This window comes from Amphiprion ocellaris, chromosome 9 (assembly GCF_022539595.1).
Source record: "Amphiprion ocellaris isolate individual 3 ecotype Okinawa chromosome 9, ASM2253959v1, whole genome shotgun sequence".
NCBI classification, from domain to species: Eukaryota; Metazoa; Chordata; class Actinopteri; family Pomacentridae; genus Amphiprion; species Amphiprion ocellaris.
In genome coordinates, this window is record NC_072774.1 from 3,015,790 (window position 1) to 3,037,652 (window position 21,863).

The 21,863-nt window shown below is 41.9% G+C and overlaps 2 protein-coding genes across 3 annotated transcripts in view; both read left to right on the forward strand.

Annotated features, from left to right (window-relative positions):
* The first annotated feature begins 72 nt into the window (after positions 1 to 72).
* Positions 73 to 14,305, forward strand: lpcat3 (lysophosphatidylcholine acyltransferase 3). Of its 2 annotated transcripts, none has more exons than XM_023274143.3 (13): positions 73 to 229; positions 3,121 to 3,228; positions 6,389 to 6,495; positions 7,248 to 7,341; positions 7,683 to 7,720; positions 8,078 to 8,256; positions 8,685 to 8,793; positions 8,865 to 8,951; positions 9,610 to 9,773; positions 10,185 to 10,332; positions 11,533 to 11,688; positions 12,069 to 12,211; positions 13,343 to 14,305. In XM_023274143.3, the coding sequence occupies exons 1-12, from the start codon at positions 145 to 147 to the stop codon at positions 12,186 to 12,188; spliced, it is 1,395 nt and encodes a 464-aa protein (XP_023129911.1). In that variant the 5' UTR covers positions 73 to 144; the 3' UTR covers positions 12,189 to 12,211; positions 13,343 to 14,305. The 2 variants fall into 2 exon arrangements, with proteins under 2 accessions (XP_023129911.1, XP_054869894.1); XM_055013919.1 differs by having other exon boundaries at positions 12,069 to 12,193.
* Positions 14,306 to 16,608: 2,303 nt separating this feature from the next.
* clstn3 (calsyntenin 3) overlaps positions 16,609 to 21,863 on the forward strand; it is a 28,323-nt gene continuing 23,068 nt past the window's right edge. The window contains exons 1-2 of the mRNA XM_055013914.1: positions 16,609 to 16,744; positions 17,084 to 17,150. Of these exons, the coding sequence (XP_054869889.1) occupies positions 17,084 to 17,150 (67 nt within the window). The 5' untranslated portion in view covers positions 16,609 to 16,744. The remainder of the gene's footprint in view (positions 16,745 to 17,083; positions 17,151 to 21,863) is intronic.

Here is a 21,863-nt window from a genome sequence, read left to right on the forward strand (position 1 = left end):
ATAACTGGATGGTTGAGAGAGCAGACAGGCTGTGTGTGTGTTTGTGGGTGTGTGCCTGTGAGCGCGTGTGCGTGTGTTTTTGTGTGCGCGCGTGCTTGTAACGTCACTAAGCGTCGCGTCGCCTCCGTTCCGCCCACAGTAAAGATGGCGGCTCCCTTGCTGGAGACGGTGTCGGAGTCTTTGGGCTCTCCGGAACCGGCGGTCCGGCTCATCCTGTCCATCCTGATCGGTGAGTCGCGTGCGTGGGTCGCTTAGGTGTCTGCGTGGGGGGTCGGGGCGGGTCCGGGTGTCCAGGTGAGGTCCAGGTGAGGCTAGAAACAGTGGCGAACAGGACAAACTGTGAGTCAGAGCTTCAGGCAGCAGCAGCAGCTGGGAACTGATCAGACTGATCACATCACCGTGGACTGATCGGCTCTGATCAATGATCGATGTTAAAACTAACAGGAGGTTAAAGCTGCCGCAGCACGTGGCTGTTAAGTGTCTGACTAACCCCGAGCTCAGCTGCTCCAGATCAGTGTTTAAACTGATGTTTGTTTAAACTGATGTTTATCTAAACTGATCTCTGTTTAATCTGATCTTCACATAAACTGATCACTATTCAAGCTGATCTTTATTTAAACTGATCAGTATTTTAACTGATCTTTATTTAAACTGATCAGTATTTAAGCTGATCTTTATTTAAACTGATCAGTATTTAAACTGATCTTCATATAGGCTAAACTGATCTCTGTTTAAGCTGATTTTTATTTAAACGGATCTTTATTTAAACTGATCTTTACTTAAACTGATCACTATTCAAGCTGATCTTTATTCAAACTGATCACTATTCAAGCTGATCTTTATTCAAACTGATCACTATTCAAACTGATCTTTATTTAAACTGTGGATCAACAATGAACTGTTTGGTCTCTAAACTGTCAGAAAATGTTAAAAATGTGGATCAGAGTTTCCTCGAAGTTCTTGTTTAGTCCAAGGATTGTTAGTTTTCTGTCACAAAGGAGGGGAAAAAAACAGAAAATATTCCCTTTTAAGAAGCTAAAATCAGAATTTAAACTGTTTTTGTTCATTTACTAGTTTAATAGTCAATCACTAATCACAGCTCTGTTGTCAACATTAATCATCTCCATTAATGTTTATTCCTACAAACTGACGTGTTTCTTCTTCTTGCACAAACTGATTACTTGGTTATCAGAGGAGCAGCTGATTATCGGCTGATTACTGATCGATTGATTGTCCTGTTGTTCAATCCGGCCTCCTCTGGGGGTTAAACTGTGTCACAGCGTCTCCTCCCCCCAACAACAATGGAGCTTTTATTCCCTCCCCCAGCCCCAGTTAGCCTCCAGCTAACCAGCAGCTCAACTGGTTCACTGTTCAAGTTAATGATCAATAAAAACTGTCTAAATTCTGTGAGCTTTCAGCTTCTTCAGTGAATATGTTCTGGTTTATTTCCTCCTCCGCGACAGTAATCTGAAGATCTTTGGACTAAACAAGACATTTGAGGAAACTCTGATCCACATTTTTAACATTTTTGGACATTTCAGAACCAAACAGACCAAAAATAATCAACACTAGAAAATAATAATCAGTTCCAGTCAGTTAGTGTTCACTGTGACTAGTTGTTACCTTTTTCTGGTGGTTTATTAGTGAAGGTCACTGAAGGTCCTCACAGAGATAAACTGCGCGCTTGTGTGTGTGTGTGCGTGTGTTTGTGTGTGTGCGTGTGTGCGAGTGTGTGTGTGTGTGTGTGTGTGTGTGTGTGTGTGTATGTATGTGTGTGTGTGCGTGTGTGTGTGTCCTCCCTGAACTTTGTTCCAACATCAACACGTCTCCTCACAACAATGCAACCAACTGAACTCCAGCTCAGCCTGTGATTGGCCGCTGCAGACATGCATGAAGCAACGCAGCCACTGCAGCCAATCACAGGGCCGTCTGCAGCATGCATGCTGTGATTGACTGCAGTCACTGTGTTGCTCCATGCATGTTGCACCATGTTGCTCATGTAGTAACAAACTGCAGCTTCCTGGGAGTCAAACAGTGAAGCTGCAGAATTCAGCTCTAAGTTCTGGAACATTTGCAGATCGTTGATCAGCCGTTATTGATTATAGACGTTCTACAGGACCCACTGCTGTGGTTCTGTCTCTCTCTAAAGTCCAGCAGAAATATGTGCATTTATTCCTCAACATGAGTCAATGCTTTGCTCAAAGGCTCCTTGGTGTGTTTGAACCAGCAGTGACCTCAGATGGAACCTGCAGAACATTTATTTTACTGTTTACATCAATAAAATCACGGTCCACTGATTGTTTCAGAACAAAGTTCTCTCATCTTGTTGTCATATTATTGATCGCATTTACAATATGTGTGGAACCACATCAGAAATCAGACTGTTGGTTCTATCTGTGCTGAGTGTTGGTTCCATCTGTGTGCTGAGTGTTGGTTCCATCTGTGTTCTAGGTGTTGGTTCTGCCTGTGATGAGTGTTGGTTCTATCTGTGTTCTAGGTGTTGGTTCTATCTGTGATGAGTGTTGGTTCCATCTGTGTTCTAGGTGTTGGTTCTATCTGTGTAATGAGTGATGGTTCTGCCTGTGTTATGAGTGTTGGTTCCATCTGTGTTCTAGGTGTTGGTTCTATCTGTGATGAGTGTTGGTTCCATCTGTGTTCTAGGTGTTGGTTCTATCTGTGTGCTGAGTGATGGTTCTGCCTGTGTTATGAGTGTTGGTTCTATCTGTGTTCTAGGTGTTGGTTCTATCTGTGCTGAGTGTTGGTTCCATCTGTGTGCTGAGTGTTGGTTCCATCTGTGTGCTGAGTGTTGGTTCCATCTGTGTTCTAGGTGTTGGTTCTATCTGTGTAATAAGTGATGGTTCTGCCTGTGTGCTGAGTGTTGGTTCTATCTGTAGTCCTTCTCCATTATGGTTCTTCTTGAGATTTAGATTGTCATCCATGGTTCTCCTGTGTTCCTGTGTGTTCTGTCTGTTCGGTCCACTGCTCTACAGTTATAATGTTCCGTTTTTTTTTTCTTTCTGTGGTTCCACTACCCCGCGACCCTAATGAGGATTAAGCGGTGTATAGATAATGGATGGATGGATGGTTCCACTAACATGTTCTCCTGTGGTTCTCCTGCAGGGTATCCTTGTGCTCTGCTGTACCGCCGCCTGCTGTTCCACCAGCCTGCCACAGTGATCCACTTGTTCCACTCGTTCTCGGGCTTGGCTCTAGCAGCGTTTAACTTTGGTGAGACTGAAGGTTTCTGCTCTTTGTTAAACATTAATGTCTGGGTTGATTCCTAACAAATGATGAACTTTGTTCTCGTTACCGTCCGTGTTCTACAACGTTCTTTCTCAGGTCCTTCAGAGCTGCGTTTTAACAGAATAATCAAACCTCAACGTTGCCTCAGGTTTTATCTGGATAAAGTTGTTCTGAACGCTGTGAGGTTTCCTTTCCTCCTTCTGCTGGTTCTATTGATCCAAAGATGTTCAATTAGTGTCAAACATTCCATTTATTAGAACGTAAAACAAAGAAAAGCAGAACATCATCACCTTCCATTTAACCGGAGAACTTCCTGAAACATTTATGAAATAGTTCCAGTTGAACTTTCTTGAGCTTCAGTCATAAAACACGTTCAGATCATTTTATTATTTCATCTCACTATTGATTATTTTCTCCATCAATCAATCAGATGTTTGGTTCTTAAAAATCAGAAAATGTGGATCAGAGTTTCCTCAAATGTCTCGTTTTGTCAAAAAAAGCTTCAATTTTCTGTCATTTAAGAGGAAAAAAAGCAGAAAATCTTCACAGTGAAGAAGCTGAAATCCCAGAATTTAAACCGTTTAAATCCAATAATTACTCAAACTGATCAATCGATCAGCTATTTGGTCTCTAAAATGTCATAAAATGGTGCTGATAAGTTTCCTAAAGTCTCAGATGTGGTCTTCAGATCTCCAAACTAAACATTTCTGATTCCTGAGTCGACAGTTTTCTAGAAGCTGCTGATTTCTGAGTTCAATGACAGTAAAGTAGAATCTAATCTAATCTAATCATGAATGAACTGAACAGTCGCAGTTAAACAGTCCAAAGTTTAACCCCTTAATCTGTAATTCTGTCCAGACTCAGGAAGACGTGCTGATAAAATCCTCTCTGGTGGTAATTTATATGTTAGAATGTTTAAAAAAAAAAAAAAATGTTTAAAATGAGGTGAAAAAGAGTTGAAGAGTTTTTGTTTAATGACGACTTTTCTCCTCTAAGGATTCTGTTGTGGATCAATAATCAACTGTTTGGTTCTAAAATATCAGAAAATGGTGAAAATGTGGATCAGAGTTTCCTCTGATGTCTCGTTTAGTCCTTTTGTGGAAGTTCAGCGAGGTCCAGAGAGGATGAGGAGGCAGACAAAGAGGGAGGAAGGAGAAGTGATGCCAACAGAGCAGCAGGACATGCAGGCAACGCCAGCATCAGATCTGAGGATTCGCTCTGATCTTCGGATTTATATTGTAGCTGGGAGAAGGTCAGATTTAGATTACAGTCCAACATGGAGACAACTAGTCTGCTTAGTCACGTCAGAATAGACGATATCTGATCTCCTGCAGTCTGTCTAAAAGCCATTATGACCTCGGAGAGGGGAAAGAGTCATTTTCCTTCATAAGTCCAAAGATATTCAGTTTCGTAGCAACATCACTCAAAAAAGGACTCAAAGCCCAAAATGGGTTTTGATGAAATTTTCAGGGAAGGTCAGAAATGACACTAGGACCAAATCTTCTAGCCTGCTAGTCTTCTAGAGTTCTAATCTTCTAGTCTTCTAAGTGTTCGAGTCTTCTAGTCATCTAGTGTTCTAAAGTTCTTGTTGTTATACTATGTTGTTTTTTGGAAGTGCCAACAAAGTTTTGTTGCAGAAATGCAATGACAATAAATATCCTTGAATCCTCGAATCCTTAGTGTTCAAATCTTGTAAGTCAAGTCAAAGTCAAAGTCAGCTTTATTGTCAATTCTTCAATATGTACATGACATACCAAGGATCGAAATTTCGTTACTTTCTCTTCGTGCAACAGTAGACATTAAATAAAGACTTAAAAAATAAGATATTAAAGGGCAAAAAGAACAAAGGAAGCAAAATTAGAGCCGAGAAACAACTAAGAACTAAGAAAAGTAGAACTGAGTGAAATGTAAACATGACCATGAGATAAAGTGACGGATTTAGTGCAGAATACTCAGAACAATGCAAATAAGTAACAGTCCAAGAAGTGCAAATATGCTTGATGCTAGTGTTCTAATGTTCTAGTCTTCTAGTGTTCTAATGGTCTAATCTTCTAGTCTTCTAGTGTTCTAGTCATCTAGTCTTCTAGTGTTCTAATCTTCTGGTCTTCTGGTGTTCTAATGTTCTAGTATTGTAATCTTCTAGCCTTCTAGTGTTCTAGTCTTCTAATCTTACAGACCACTGAGGACTTATCAGGACTTATCCATCAGAAATGATCCAAGGAATAATTGATTAAATTGTGGGGGTGTTTCTGAGTCCCATCAATTCCCACCGCCTGCTACATATTTAGGTCACGTGATTCGGTATCCGTACATAACGTACACATGCATAACACACACCTGTGCTCAGTGCAAGGTCATTTTTTATTAAAGATTTCATCCGTTGGAAATGATACAAAGACTGAGCAGCCTTGGCGGAGTACTGCGCTCTCTGAGTGCCTTTCTGGTTTGTTTTGTCCAACAACCAAAACCCAAAGTCTCAAAGTTCCACTTCTCAGATCATCGGTCTGTAACAGGAAAACCATCACTGGTCATTTATTTTCAAACCTCCTTGTCCATCCACCATCTCAGATGTGGAGATTTTTATTCCATCCCAGTAAACCAAACCTTTAAAAGTTTGAATAGATCAATAATGCGTGTTTTTTTAACGGTTTTATTACAAACAAAACTCCTCCAAACAAATGATTAACCTGCCAGTTATTGTCTAAATTAATGAAAATAATCATTAATCAAGCTCTAGTTTAATTTTATGTCATAGAAAATGAAAAAAAATGCAAATATTCGCAATTTACCACTGAATCTGTGAAATTTTATCATTAAAAATGTTTATCTGATTAATTAAACACATTTTCTCAGCTTCAGTTAACTTGTCTGAACTCGGTCATGTGATAACAGCAATAATGTCCCGTAGACAGGTGAATGAATAAATGAAGGGATGAATAAATTTATGGATGAATAAATGAAGGGATGAATATAAACTCTGTCAGCGCTGACCTGTCTCTCCTGTCTCTGTTGTGCTGCTCTGGGATTTTACAGCAGGTTTGTTGGTTTTTCTTTGTATTTCTCATCAGTAGCTGCTGAATGTTGCGTTCGGGTGCTGCGGGTTTCTGCAGTTAAACCCGGCATCTGTGTTCTCTGTGTTCTGCAGGTTCTCAGCTGTACCACTCAGTAGTATGTGTGTTAGTTCAGTTCCTGATGCTGAGGCTGATGGGGAGAACGGTGACGGCCGTCCTGAGCAGCTTCACCTTCCAGATGGTGAGATCCTGTTCTAGTGTTCTAACCTTCTAGTGGTGTAAGGTTCTAACGTTCCAGTGTTCTACTGTTCAAATGTTCTAACCTTCTAGTCTTCTAGTGTTCTAATGTTCTAGTGTTCTACTACTTCCTACTAGTATCATATTACTTCCTGCTAATACATTTACAGTGTTTGATAACTAAATAAAAATGAGATTGAGATAAATAAATAAATAAATCACCAGAATAACTCCAGAATCAGTCAGAAACTGTAAAAACAGAAACATCACAGATTAACGTTCCTCCATGCTGAACGCATCTCCCAACAGCTTACTGACATTTAGTTCATTGCATTTATTGAGCACAGAGTTGTTTGTTTTTTTATTTTTATGCTTTATTTCGATAAATTTTTACATGAGATGTTCAGAATAAAGTATTCAATGAAAGATTGTGATTTTAAGTTCAGACCTGACACACGATTAAACTCTAAAAGTTTCTAATCTGACATTTGTTGTGTTTTTTAAGTTTCAGGCTGTTAAACTGAGTTTTTCTGGTGATTTTGAGGGCTGAAGCTGATGTTTTATGTTTTTTGTCTCACGTGTTAAAGAACCAACGGTCACATGTTCTCCCTTTAGCACCCACAGTTTGAGGAATTAAACGTTGTGAAACTGCCTTTTCTGCAGTTTTTCTGAATCAGCTCTTTTTCTGTGGATTCTGTTCTGCTGAAGTTTTCTAACCTCAGCTGATGTTTGTCTGTTTGTGGTGTTCTCCTGCAGATCTACCTGCTAGCAGGTTATTACTACACGGCCACCGAGGAGTACGACATCAAGTGGACCATGCCTCACTGCGTCCTCATGCTGAAGCTAGTCGGTGGGTTCAGTCAGACGAGTCCTGATGTCAAACACCTGAACAAACAACACCTGAACACCTAAACAAACCTCTAAAGAAACACCTGAACAAGCATCTAAAGAAACACCTCAACAAACAAACAAACAAACACCTGAACAAACACCTGTACAGTTCTGACAGGTGTTTGTTTAGATGTTTATTTAGGTGTTCAGGTGTTTGCTTAGATGTTTATTTAGGTGTTCAGGTGATTGTTCACGTGTTTGTTCAGATATTTCTTCAGCTATGTCTTTAGGTGCTTGTTCAGGTGTGTCTTTAGATGTTTGTTCAGATGTTTGTTCAGGTGATTCTGTTTTCTGTTTCAGGTCTGTCATTTGATTACTATGACGGTGGGAAGGAACCGGTGAGTCAGCTGATTGATGATCATGATTATTTACTTCAGATTTATTCACTTTTTCAATTGTTTGTTTTTCTGGTTTTCAACAAAATCCGGTCAATGAACAAAACAATCTGGATAAATAATGTAGATGTTTGACTTCAAACAGAGAAGATCAGTGACATCTGCAGAAACCTGAACACTACTTTTATTTACACTTATTTATTATTAATAATTATCAATCTCTTAGTTAATCAGTTATTAGTTTGAAGTAAAATATCAAAGTCTTCATTACAGATTCTCAAACAGAAAGAAGTGAAGATAGAGATTCTTTAATTTTTCAGTGAAGCATTTCTGACTTTGTTTGTGTCTGCTGTATTTTAGTCCCAGCTGAGCCCAGAGCAGAAGAAAGCCGCCCTGCTGTCGGTTCCGTCGCTGCTCGAGGTCTGCGGGTTCTCCTACTTCTATGGAGGCTTCCTTGTGGGTCCCCAGTTCACCCTGAGGAGCTACCAGAGGCTGGTGGCTGGAGAACTGACCGACTGTCCCGGGAAACCCCCCAACAGGTAGAACAGGAGAACATCCCAGAGATGTTCTACAGGTGTTAACAGAGAACCGTTCTCTGCGTCTCCTTCTGTTCTCAGTGTTGTTCGCCCTGTGTTTCCTCTGCCTGCTAATTTACTGTTCTAGTGTTCTAATGTTCTACTGTTCTACTCTTCTAATGTTCTAGTGTTCTAATCATCTAGTGTGCTAGTCTTTAAGTGTTCTAATGTTCTAGTGTTCTAGTCTTCTACTGTTCTAATGTTGTGGTATACTAATCTTCTAGCCTTCAAGTGTTCTAATCTTCTAGTGTTGTAATGTTCTAGTGTTCTAATCTTCTAGTGTTCTAAAGCTCTAGTGTTCTAATCCTCCAGTCTTCTAGTAGGAGAACATCCCAGAGATGTTCTCCAGGTGTTAACAGAGAACCGTTCTCAGCGTCTCCCTCTGTTCTCAGTGTTGTCCCGGCGATGAAGAGGTTCGGTCTGGGTTTCCTCTGCCTGCTGATTTACGCCATCTTCAGTCCTTATTACCCCGACAGCTACTACCAGACTGCAGAGTACGAGGTGAGAACAGCTTCAGTGTGGAGAACGGATTCAACGGAACAGGTTCTAACCCCTGCTGTGTTCATTCTCAGGCCCAGCCCTTCTGGTACCGCTGCGTCTTCATCCTGCTGTGGGCCAAAATCGGTCTGTACAAATACGTCAGCTGCTGGGTCATAGCAGTAAGTAGAGATGTTCCTAGAAAGCTTTAATTCATTCAGTCACACCCTGATCTGCTCTAAAGATGTTCTTTCTGCTCCAACATCTCATTTAAACTGTTTTAAACTCTGCATTCTTAAAGTGGTGTCTGGGAAATTTTAGCTTCCTCTATCAAAAACACTCTGAGATGTTTTCAAGTCTGACTTCCGTCATGTTTATTCTCACATTAAATCTGTTTGAACAACAACGTCTGAGGAACTATTAAAGATAAAAACCTGAAATTTTCTCTCTTATTTCTCATCAGGTCATTGCAGGACACAATAATGCTGAAATAAACACGTAGAATACTTTAATATGAAATATCGGGTCACTAAAGAAAGTGATTTTCATTGACCTTAACAACTGATTGATCAGGTTTGACAAGTTGAACCACAAAAACTAAACTGTTGGAAGGAGGTCTGATCCAAGTAGAGTTCTGGAGTTTGAATGGTTCAAATACAAATAGAGCTTCTGAATAAACAACATGATGAGAAATAAGAGAGAAAATTTCAGGTTTTTGTCTTTAAAAGTTCCTCAGATGTTGCTGTTCAAACAGATTTAATGAGAAAAAAAACCTGCTGGACGTGGATCAACGGGAAAGAATTAGTTGTGTTACAGTATGTGTTGCGTTGTGTGTTGCAGGAGGGAGTGTGTATTCTGTCCGGACTCGGCTATAACGGCGTGGTTGACGGGAAGCACCAATGGGACGCCTGCGCCAACATGAAGGTCTGGCTGTTTGAGACCACGCCCCTGTTCTCAGGAACCATCGCCTCCTTCAACATCAACACTAACGCCTGGGTGGCCAGGTGAGCGTACGCAGGTTAAACATCCAGCCAGGTGAGTCTAACAGGTTAAACATCCAGCCAGGTGAGTCTAACAGGTTAAACATCCAGCCAGGTGAGTCTAACAGGTTAAACATCCAGCCAGGTGAGCGTACGCAGGTTAAACATCCAGCCAGGTGAGTCTAACAGGTTAAACATTCTGCTAGGTTATAACAGGTAAATCTCAGGTGGAACACTCCTTCACTGGGACTAAAGAGTCATGAACTGAATGTAGTTTTTTAACCAGGATCCTGTTGAATCTGAACAGAGTCTGGAGCTGAAATAAAAACTGTGATGTAGTAAATCAGGACTTTATTCACCATATCTTGTGAAAACAAAAAGCTGCTGCACTTCTGCGTTCTGATCCACTCAGGCTCCATGTTTGTCTCCTTTCAGACATGTGTTCAAGCGTCTGAAGTTCCTGGGCAACAAACCTTTATCTCATGTGACCTCGTTATTCTTTCTGACCATCTGGCATGGCCTCCACTCTGGATACTTCTTGTGCTTCTCCATGGAGTTCTTCATCATCACTGTGGAGAGACAGGTAACCTCTGACACAACATACACTGTCTGTCCAAAAAAAAGTCCCCACTTGGATATAAATAAGCAAATAGTTAAGATCCTTCCATTGGATAATTACTGCAGTGATGAAACAACTTATTTAACCCTAGCTGATGCAGTGAGGAGCTTCTCATTTCTTAAATGTTGGAAGACATATCCTGTGGTCATGGAAAGGATGTTAATCTGTCTCAGAAGGGTCAAATTATTGGCCTGCATCAAGCAAAGAAAACAACTAAGGAGATGAAACTACTAAAATCAGGTTAAGAACCGTCCAACACATCATTAAAACCTGAAGGATAGTGGAGAACCTTCATCTTCATGGAACAAACTCTTAGATGATCGTAGGAAACCAACAGCAGAACTCACGTCAATGTTTAATAGTGAAAGTAAGAACATTTCCACATGAAGGGAACTCAAAGGATTGGGACTAAACAGCTGTAGCTCTAAGAAAACCACTGATCAGTGAGACTAATCAGAAAAAAAGGCTTCAGTTTGCTATGTAGCATAAAGATTGGACTCTGGATCAATGGAAGAAGGTCATGTGGTCTGATGAGTCCAGATTTACCCTGTTCCAAAGTGATGGGGGCATCAGGGTAAGAAGAGAGGCAGATGAAGTGATGCTCTCATCATGTCTAGTAACTACCAGCCTGTGGGGGTTAGAGTTATGATCTGGGGTTGGTCAGGTTCATTATGTTCCCAAAGAATGAGGTCAGCTGATACCTGAAGATACTGAATGATCAGGTCTTTCCATCAGTGGAGTTTTTCTTCCCTGATGTTCATGGACATGTTCCAAGACGATGATGCCAGGATTCATGGGTTCACATTGAGAATGAGTGGATCAGGGAGCATGAGATGGATTGTCCTCCACAGAGTCCAGACCTCAGCCCCACTGAGAATCTTTGGGATGTTCTGGAGAAGACTTTGTCCGACTCTCCATCATCAGTATAAGATCCTGGTGGAAAATTAATCCAACTCTGGACAGAAATAAATGCTGTGACTTTGCAGAAGCTTATTGAAACGATGTCATGGTGAATGAGTGCTGTACTCAAAGCTAAAGGTGGTCCAATGAAATATTAAGAGTGTGCGACTTTGTTTTTGGATGGGCAGTGTATATACATGTACATCAGTGATATATATATATATAACTATATTGATCGTTGATTTATAAATGTGTTGGTACCAGGCCCAGGCTCTGGTCCGGGACAGTCCTCTGCTCACCAGACTGGCCAGCAGCCCCCTCTATCCCTTCATCTACGTGGTCCAACAGTTCATCCACTGGCTCTTCATGGGTTACCCTCTGGTGGCGTTCTGCCTCTTCACCTACGACAAGTGGCTAAAGGTAAGTCCAGGTTAATGTGCCGCTCTCCCCTGTACCTGCCGCTGAGGTCACATGACCAGCAGGGCGCTTGGTCGTCACAGGACTTTAAGAAACAGACGTCAGGCTGAAGTCAAAGAGGGACGTTGACCTCTGAGTCTGAAGGTTCATCAGACTCTGAAACACAAACAGTTTAAACATCCAGACTGGATCTGTGTAAATGTCTTGTTTAGTCCAGAGATCTTCAGTTTACTGTCACAGAGGAAAGAAACCAGAAAATATTCACAGCTGAAATCACAGAATTTATACAGTTTTTTATAAAAACTGATGAATGTTTTACCTGAGTAGTTGGTTTTTGTGTCTTGTCCTCCAGGATTATAATTTTTGTCACCTTTGTGTTTCAGGTTTATTCTTCCGTCTACTTCTGTGGTCACGTTTTCTTCCTCGTAGCCTATTTATCGATGCCGTACCTCCGTAAGGCTCTGGTGCCGAAGAAAGAGCGCAAAGACAAGAAGCAGGAATAAAGCTGGTACGAGGACTCGGCATGGTGAGTGTTCATGTGTGTCCTGGGGTCCGTTTCACGAAGCAGGTTTAGTGAAAACTCTGAGTTTGTTAACTCTGAAATGAGGGAAACTCAGAGTTTTCCGTTTCACAAAGGGAGGTAACTCAAACCAGAGACTGAGGAGTAACTCTAGCCTGTTTCACAAAGAGAGGTAACTGAAGCTCTCGGTCAGTTACCATAGTAACAGACTCTATGACTCTCTCAGGACCAGGTTTATCTCAGTCTCCGCCCTCTTTCAGCCACACAGGCTATTTGATTTCCTCATTCATTCATTCAGTCAGCAGGTGAGTTTTGGCGAAGTCTAGTTCTGTCCTTTCATGAACGATCCAGTGGATGAAGGAACAGCATTACTGCACAGAGAATTAAATATTCGTCAGGAGATCATTTTCAGACTGCGCATAAATGTTCTTGCATTTCCGGACAATTATCAGTTACCAACCACAGTCATGCTCTCACATCCCAGCAGATATTGTGTGTTGCGCTGCGGTTCTTTGCAAATGGAAGTTTTTTATACAATGTCGAAGATGCAGAACACTTCAGTAAGGCAACTGTATGCAGGACGGTCAGAAAAGTGTGTCTGGCCCTTAAACGGCTTTTACCATCTTTGTGATTTTCCCTGGACATAAACCTGTCAGAGTCATCAAGGAGGAGTTCCACAGGATTGCAGGTGAATGATGTAGAGATCTGTTAAATTAATTTTAAATCATTCTGTTAATGACGTGCTGCAACCTCAGACTGAGATTAGTAATTTTAATTTCTTTTAGGATTTCCCAGGGAGTGTTTTTATATTTCATCTTAAGCTGCTGCCACATGCTCTTCTCCCCCACAGGATTGCACCTAAATGAATTAACTTAATAGGCTACTATTCAAACAGTTTTCCTGTAATATTATTGTGATTTAAACTTACGCATTGACCCAGGCAGCAATGTTCTCCCACGCCGTCTCCCTCTCCTTTGCAGCTGCAGGTGTTGCACTTCTTTCTAAAAACGTGCTCAAACTTGCCATATGTGTATGTGTGCCCAGGTGTGCTGAGGAGTGTGTAGGTGTGTCCAGATGTGTGTATGTGTGTGCCCAGGTGTGTCCAGGTGTGTTAACCTGTGTGTTCTGTCCCTGCAGGTCGGCTGAGGCTGGATCTCCACTGAAGGGAACTGTGACTCTCAAGAAGCAGAACGGGAAATATTTTAAGGCCTTTAGTAATATATATATGTCCATGTACAAATAAATTTCTATCTATTTTTGTGTTTCGGAGGGGAAGAGGTGTTTTTATAAGCAAATGTTTACAGGAAATTACCGTTGTGCCACGTGGGGGAATTGTGAGCCAATCAGGGGCAGTTTCCTGTTTGCTAGTTAGTTTGAGAGAGTCGATGCTGTCGACAGATTTGCACTCAGCAGTGACGGGTTCGGTCTTCGTTGTTGTCCAGGTCTGAGGAGGTGAAGCCGACTGCAGCTCCGGATTTAAACCGCAGACAGATGCTGGTGTTTCATAATCAGGGGCTGCTGGTGTGGTTCTACAAACTGTAAATGTCCACCAACACCCAACTCCAAATGGCCTTGTACTGATGAATGTTTTACAGTACATTTGTTCTGGTTTTCATTTGATTTGTGATGGAAAAAAAGACTTGATTTTATAGAGTTTTAACAGCTTTTATGAAGACCAACGTTTTGTAGCTTTTGGATAATATTTCATGACCAATGTTGTCCCTGTGTTTCACTCCTCTGTTTTATACTCTGGAACCACATGTCAAAACGAAGAACCAGTTCATGTTTCACTCTGTGAGCTGAAGCTGTTTGTCTCCTGTCCAGCCGAAAGAGTAAAAACAGTCTTTATCCAGAGCTGCAACGATTAATCGATTTGCTGTCAACTCCTAAAATTAACCACAGACATATTAATAATCCATTAATCACTTTGAGTCTTTTTTCAAAAATATAAACAGTCTAATTTCTCTGATTGCTGCTTCGACTTTCTGGTTTCAGTTAATCATTGCAGCTCTTCTGTCAGTTATTCTGCCAAATATGTTCTTGATATGAAGTTTGATTATTTGGTCAGAAAACAGTAAAAAAAAAAAAAGAAAATCAGCATCTCTGGTGTCTTCAGATCATCTGTGTTCATTCATTTAGTTCTTTATTGGTTCTAAAGCCCAAAGATTTTCAAATAAACTGAATCATATTCAGTGTTTCTGCAGTTCTACAGAGCTTGGGACTGATGCTCTCCCTTTATTCAGGTCAACAGAACCCATACATTAATTACACAATAAATGATATTAGCATCAGTGTTATACTACTTATATATGGTATCAATTTCAGTGCCTTTACAAAAATAAACCCTAACAAAACTACTGCTAAAAAAGTCCAAGACAATCCTGAAACCAACTTTAAATCACACCTAAAACCAGCCCAGAACCAAGATTGAAACCAAACATAAACTATTCCCAAGAAAGTCCAAAACCAGTCCAACATACAGTCTGAAACCAGTCCAACAGCACTGCTAGAAAGCCCCAGAGTATGATACTGCCACCACCATGCTTGTTGGTAGGTTTGGTGTTGTTGGGGTTAAACGCTTCATCTTCTCTCCTCCAAACATATTACTGCTCAGTTTTTCTTCCATCTGACCACAGAACGTTCCTCCAGAAGGTCTTCAAACTTGAGTGGAGCTTTAAGGTTCTGCTTCTAGAGGAAGAACTTCCTTCTTCATGGATCCTCTCAGCTCATGTTGATGTAAAATGCTGTGGACACTGACAGCTGTGTTCCAGCAGCTTCTCACTCATTCAGACCTGCTTTCTGATGATTCTTGGTTGACTCTTGACCATCCTGACCAATCATCTCTCAGCAGCAGGTGATAGTTTGTGTTTTCTTCCTGATAATGGCAGTAACACAACTGGACCATGAACTTTAGACTGACAAATTGATGATTTTGGATCTACTTGTTCAAGTCCATGATTTGCTTCTTCAGATCTTTTCTGAGCTCCTCAGACTTTCCCACTGTAACGTTTTAGTCTAATGAGTGGATCTACTGGTTCTATTTAAACTGACTCAGGAGTCATCAGCTGTAGTCGATCATGATCACTCACAAGAACTTTAGAGGCCATGAAACAAAAAAATTAGATTAACACAACTTTCAATATCAAAAGCTGTACGTATATTTTTGACTCAGAAGATTCTGTCATATTTTTAAAAGACCTACAAGTGGTAGGTTCAGACAGTTCTTGGCCTCACCAGGAAGCCTTACAGGAAACAGATTGTTCTTGTTTTTCAACACATCTCCTTGAACTTCACTTGGGTCACATCTAGACCCTCCAGATTCTCCAACAGCTCTCATCATTATTCTGAGAATGGTGACGACCAAAATAGTTTCAGTTGGGAAACGGAAGTCAGACGGTGAGTAAAGCGCATGGTTCAACGGTTCCAACCACATTTAGGTGTTTGGACAGAAACCAAACTTGAACCTGCTTTTTCAGTCGACTGTATCAAACATTTGGGTTTTCGTGGACCCTGATTTAAGACTTTATAGCAGTTCTGCCCCCAGTGGGAGTTACGCTTATGGTCTCTAGGCCGAGAACTGTTTTAGATTCCACTCGTTTATTACATGTATGAAAACAAAGTAAATACATGATTGTTTCTGTGAACCAAGATTCATGTTTCAATGATCCCATCACAGAAAGTTGTTGTGTCTGTGTATATTATGGGATGTTGTGTGTCTGTGTGCTGTGGGATAGTGTGTGTCTGCGTGTATATTATGGGATGTTGTGTATCTTTGTGTGTACTATGGGATAATGTGTGTCTGTGTATATTATGGGATGCTTTGTGTTCATGTGTGTATTATGGGATGTTATGTGTCTGTGTGTATGATGGGATGTTGTGTGTCTGTGTGTATTATGGGATGTTGTGTGTCTGTGTGTGTACTATGGGATGTTGTGTGTATTATGGGATGTTGAGTGGATAAAGGCCTCAGCCCAGATTTCGGTCATATTTGCTTATTATGGGATGTTTTCAGAGCTCTGGCTGCAGCTGAGGCAGCAGATCCGGACTGGTGTCCGTGGTTCTGTTCTCCGGTTCTGTTCTGCGGTCCGGTCCGGTTCTGTGGAATAAAGCTGCAGCTGATGGCGGCTGTTTTTGAGCGCGGGGGGCGACGGGGCTGCTATGACGTCATTTTGCGGTGAGCTTCTGACGGGAGTGCGGGGCAAATGAAGAACCCCCCCGGTACGACGGAGGGGTAGTTGTGGCCCTGGTGGGGCAGGAGGAGGCGGTGGTGAGTCAGTGGCTGGAGCAGAGAAGGACGCAGTGTGGGCGGGTTCAGGAGGAGGGACGCAGCGGAACATCCACTGTTCTCCGAAAAACAAGGACACCCATCCGTCTCCGCACGTCTCCACCGAACCGACACCAGCAGCACTCCCCGGTCCACCTGCAGCTTCGGTTGGTGTGTCAGCCTGCGGGGATCGAGCCGAGCCGAGCCGAGCGGCGGGGCTGAGAGGCGGATGCTGGAGCAGCGGCTGGGTACCACCGGGAGCATCACTCAGCGCGGTAACGATCTGCGGCGTTCCGCCTCCTTCTGCGACATTTGTGCTCCGATGTGTCGGTGAGGCTGCAGCGGCCCAGCGGCCCGGTGCTGCTCGGTACTGGGCCGGGACTGGTCGGTGCTGGCCGTGTGTCGGAGCAGAAATGCCGCAGAGCTTCAGGTGGAGATGAAACGGAATGAATCTGTTTTTAATCAGAATCAGCAGAACCGGGTCTGTGTTTTATTAAACCAACCAACCTGAGACCAGCTTCACCTGTCAGGTTCCCTGAAGGTTCTCTGAAGGTTGTCTGGTGGTTTACTGTGTTTCTGATGATCACATGTTGATGCGTGTCTTCTCCCCCCAGATGGACAGAATGAATTTTCTCTCCTTCCTCCTCCTTTGCTTGGCTTCGGTTGCCAGTGGCAACAAAGGTCAGTTCTCATCTTCTGTTTCTGGGGTGGGGTGGGGTGGGGTGGGGTGGGGGTCACTGTGTTTCATGGTGTCTGTGGTGATGATGATGATGATGATGATGATGATGATGATGAAGGTGGTGAAGATCAATCCGGTGTTGATTTATCATCGTGATGCTCCATCATCACTTGTGATTGTGGAGGGACTGAGGGAGGACAGAGGGGGGAGGAGGGGAGGTCGATAAAGAGGGAGGTGGAGGTGGAGGGAGACAGGAGGAGGTGTGGGGGAGACAGGAGGAGGTGGGGGGAGACAGGGGGAGACGGGGGGAGACAGGGGGAGGTGGGGGGAGACGGGAGGAGGTGGGGGGAGACGGGGGGAGGTGGGGGGAGACGGGGGGAGACAGGGGGAGGTGGGGGGAGACAGGAGGAGGTGGGGGGAGACAGGGGGAGGTGAGGGGAGACAGGGGGAGGTGGGGGGAGACAGGGGGAGGTGGGGGGAGACAGGAGGAGGTGGGGGGAGACAGGAGGAGGTGGGGGGAGATCAGGTGACACGAAGAGAAAAGTGACAGAACGAGGAGCAGAGCCAGAGACTGACAGCAGAGATGAATTCAATCTGTAATCCTGCATGTAATCCAGCAGACTGATGCTCAGATTAATGTTGCACAGCAGGAGGAGGAGGGGAGGAGAGGGGAGGAGCAGATGCAGTCGATGCAGTAGATGCAGGAGGAGGTGTAGTAGATACAGTAGATGCAGGAGATTATGGAGATGCAGGATATGGAGGTGATGCAGGAGGAGATGATGGACTAGATGCAGCAGATGCAGTAGATCAAAGTCAAAGTCAGGTTTACTGTCAATTCTTCAATATGTACATGATCAAAATGACGTTGCTCTCTGTTTGTGCAACAGCAGACATTAAATAAACACTTAGGAGGTTCTGATGCAGGAGGAGATGATGGAGGAGGAGATGCAGGAGATGGAGGACAAGATGCAGGAGGAGACACAGTAGATGGAATAGATGTGGTAGATGCAGGAGGAGACACAACAAATGCAGCAGATGCAGGAGGAGATGCAGTAGATGCAGGAGGAGATGTGGTAGATGCAGGAGGAGATGTGGTAGATGCAGGAGGAGATGTAGTAGATGCAGTAGATGCAGGAGAAGATGCAGTAGATGCAGGAGGAGATATAGTAGATGCAGGAGGAGATGTACTAGATGCAGGAGAAGATGTAGTAGATGAAGGAGGAGATGCAGTAGATGCAGAAGGAGATGCAGTAGATGCAGGAGGAGATGTAGTAGATGCAGGAGGAGACACAATAAATGCAGTAGATGCAGGAGAAGATGCAGTAGATGCAGGAGAAGATGTAGTAGATGAAGGAGAAGATGCAGTAGATGCAGGAGGAGATGTAGTAGATGCAGGAGAAGATGCAGTAGATGCAGGAGGAGATGTGGTAGATGCAGGAGGAGATGTACTAGATGCAGGAGAAGATGTAGTAGATGCAGGAGGAGATATAGTAGATGCAGTAGATGCAGGAGAAGATGCAGTAGATGCAGGAGGAGATATAGTAGATGCAGGAGGAGATGTACTAGATGCAGGAGAAGATGTAGTAGATGAAGGAGGAGATGCAGTAGATGCAGAAGGAGATGCAGTAGATGCAGGAGGAGATGTAGTAGATGCAGGAGGAGACAGTAGATGCAGGAGGAGATGTAGTAGATGCAGGAGGAGACAGTAGATGCAGGAGGAGACAGTAGATGCAGTTAATGCATTAGATGCAGGAGGAGATGCAGTAAATGCAAGAGGAGACACTGTGAGGTCAGCTCAGGTCTGATCAGGTCGTAATTTACTCAGATTTAAGCAGAACATTAAAACTCTGTGGTCACGTTTTCAACCTGAGTTTCTGAAGCAGCTGTTTGTGTTTGGACATGAAACAAACTGAGAATTTGATCTTTTGTTTAAATCAGAATGTTTTTGTGAAGAACTGAACAGCTGGAACTGATGAAACTGCTGCAGGTTCTGATCTGATCAAAACCTGAACCTGAAAACTGAATTTCTGCATTAACTGATCAGCGGTTTCATCAGTTTGCATAATTTCTATGAAAACAGTGTCAGTTCTGTATTTGCAGCTTCTTCCATGTGAATATTTCCTGGTTTCTTTCCTCCTCTGTGACAGTAAACTGAAGATCTTTGGACTAAACAAGACATTTGAGGAAACTCTGATCCACATTTTTAACATTTTCTGACATTTTATTGATCAAACAGCTGATTATTGGTGGATTATTGGCAAGCTTAGCTGCTCACAGTGTTTCTGTGTGTATTATGGGATGTCGTGTTTCTGTGTGACTGACTAATGCAGAACGTCGATTAGGTGCAGCTGCAGTTTGATTATAAACTCAGGTATCAGCAGAAAGAGGAGGAGACAGTAAATGCAACAGATGCAGTAAATGCAGAAGGAGACAGTAGATGCAGTAGATGCATGAGGAGACACAGTAGATGCGAAAGATACAGTAGATGTAGGAGGAGAAACAGTAGATGTGAAAGATGCAGTAGATGTAAGAGGAGAAACAGTAGATGCAGTAGATGCAGTAGACACAGTAGACGCAATAGATGCAAGAGGATACACAGTAGATGCAGTAGATGTAGGAGGAGAAACAGTAGATGCAGTAGATCTTGGAGGAGACAATAGATGCAGTAGACGCAGTAGATGAAGTTTAATGCAGGAGAGATGATGAAGTAGATATGTGTAGATGCAGGAGGAGACAGTAGATGCAGTAGATGCAAAAGATGCAGTAGATGCAGGAGACAACTGTTTCATCAATTTGCATAATTTCTATAAAACAGTGTCAGTTCTGTATTTGCAGCTTCTTCTATGTGAATATTTTCTGCTTTCTTTCCTCTGTGACAGTAAACTGAAGATCTTTGGACTAAAGACATTTGAGGAAACTGATCCACATTTTTAACATTTTCTGATATTTTATTGATCAAACAGCTGATTATTGTGTCTGTGTGTATTATGGGATGTTGTGTGTTTTTGTGTATTATGGGATGTCGTGTTTCTGTGTGACTGATTAATGCAGAACGTCGGTCAGTTGCAGCTGCAGTTTGACATAAACTCAGGTATCAGCAGAAGGTTTCTGTTTGGATGCGGTTTGATCAGATCAGAACCAGCAGCAGTTTCTTCTTTTGGCTTCTCTCACACACAGAGCGACTAAATTAGTTCCAGTCAGATTTTCTGTAAAATTCACTGTGAAGACAACAAAGCGCTTCCAAACAAAAGTCTCTGATTTCAGGGATTGAGGACAACAGGGACTCTGGCTTTTGTCTGGGCTCTCTGCTGGAGTGTAAAATCGCCGTCCTTCTGGCTCATTAACTCGGCCTTTGATCACTCAGCACTGAACATTTAGCCGCAGATGAATAATTAATAAGCAATTAAAGGTTAAATTCACAGTAAACCTCAGGCATTTCATTTGGACTCTGCCGTTTCAGTGCAGGACTGAGGCCAGCTCGGCTGACGGACATACTGGAATATTTCAGTGTGACGAGTTTAATTAGTCCTCATGTCGTTCTGTGGGTCAAATTGACCCGTTTTTATGTTTGAAAATGTGGGAAAAAATATTTTCACAGTGGTGGAAAAAAAGAAATGTTAAAAAAAAAATGTTTAAGAACATTCACAAAAAAATGAACCAAAATCCAGCGAAATTCGCTGGATTTTGGTAGATTTTTTTCTGAATGTTCTGAAAGAAAATATTAGAAATTTTACTGATATATATGTAATCACTTTAAGAAGATTTTTACTAATTTTTTGAAAATATTTACAAGAATTTTCTTGCCAAATTTATTTATTTTTTTTAAATAACACTTTTAAGGAAAATTCTGAAGGAATTACTGGAATTTACTGGAACTTTTAAGAAATTTGGGAAATTTTTTGGCTGAATTTCTGTATTTTTTTTGTCAAGGAAACAGTATTTTTTGCTTCCTGTAAATGAAGACAACGGGAGGGTTAAACCATGCAGAGTAACTAACCACGACTCTCACGGCCCATTATTTATGGAATGTCAAAAAAGTGAAGTAAAATGTGGATCAGAGTTTCCCAAAGTCCTCAGATTCCTAAGATCTTGGCAGGTAGCTTTGTAAGTTGTGTTTTTGGATCATGAAGCAGCTAAGATAGTGCCAATATAGTGAACAGTTTGAAGTTCAACCACGAGATTTTTACTTATTTCATGTAGGAAACTGTAAAATCCTCTCACAGTTTGATTGTAAAATGTTGTAAAACACGATTATTTTATTTAAAAATCAGCTGAGAAACAGTTTCTAGTTCCTGGTTAATACAAGAGATGCTTCTAATGATTGTTCTGAATGTTTTTCTAAATTTATTGATAGATTTTTTGTTAAATTTCCTGTTATAAGAGGGAAAAGAACCCAGAAAATGTTCCAAATGAAGAAGCTGCAGTGACAGACTGTAGTTTAACCCTCCTGTTGTCCTCATTTACAGGCACCAAAAAATATTGTTTCCTTGTCTGAAAAAAATCCAAAAAATCTGCAAAAAAATTCCCCAAATGTCTGAAAATTTGGAAAAACCTTGAGGAATAAAATTCCAATAATTCCGTAAAAGTTCCCCTTAAAAGTTTTATTTTAAAAAAATCCCCCAAATTTGGCAAGAAAATTCTTGTCAATATTTTCAAAAAATGAGTAAAAATCTTCCAAAAAAATCCTAAAAATATCTAAAGTGATTCCATATATA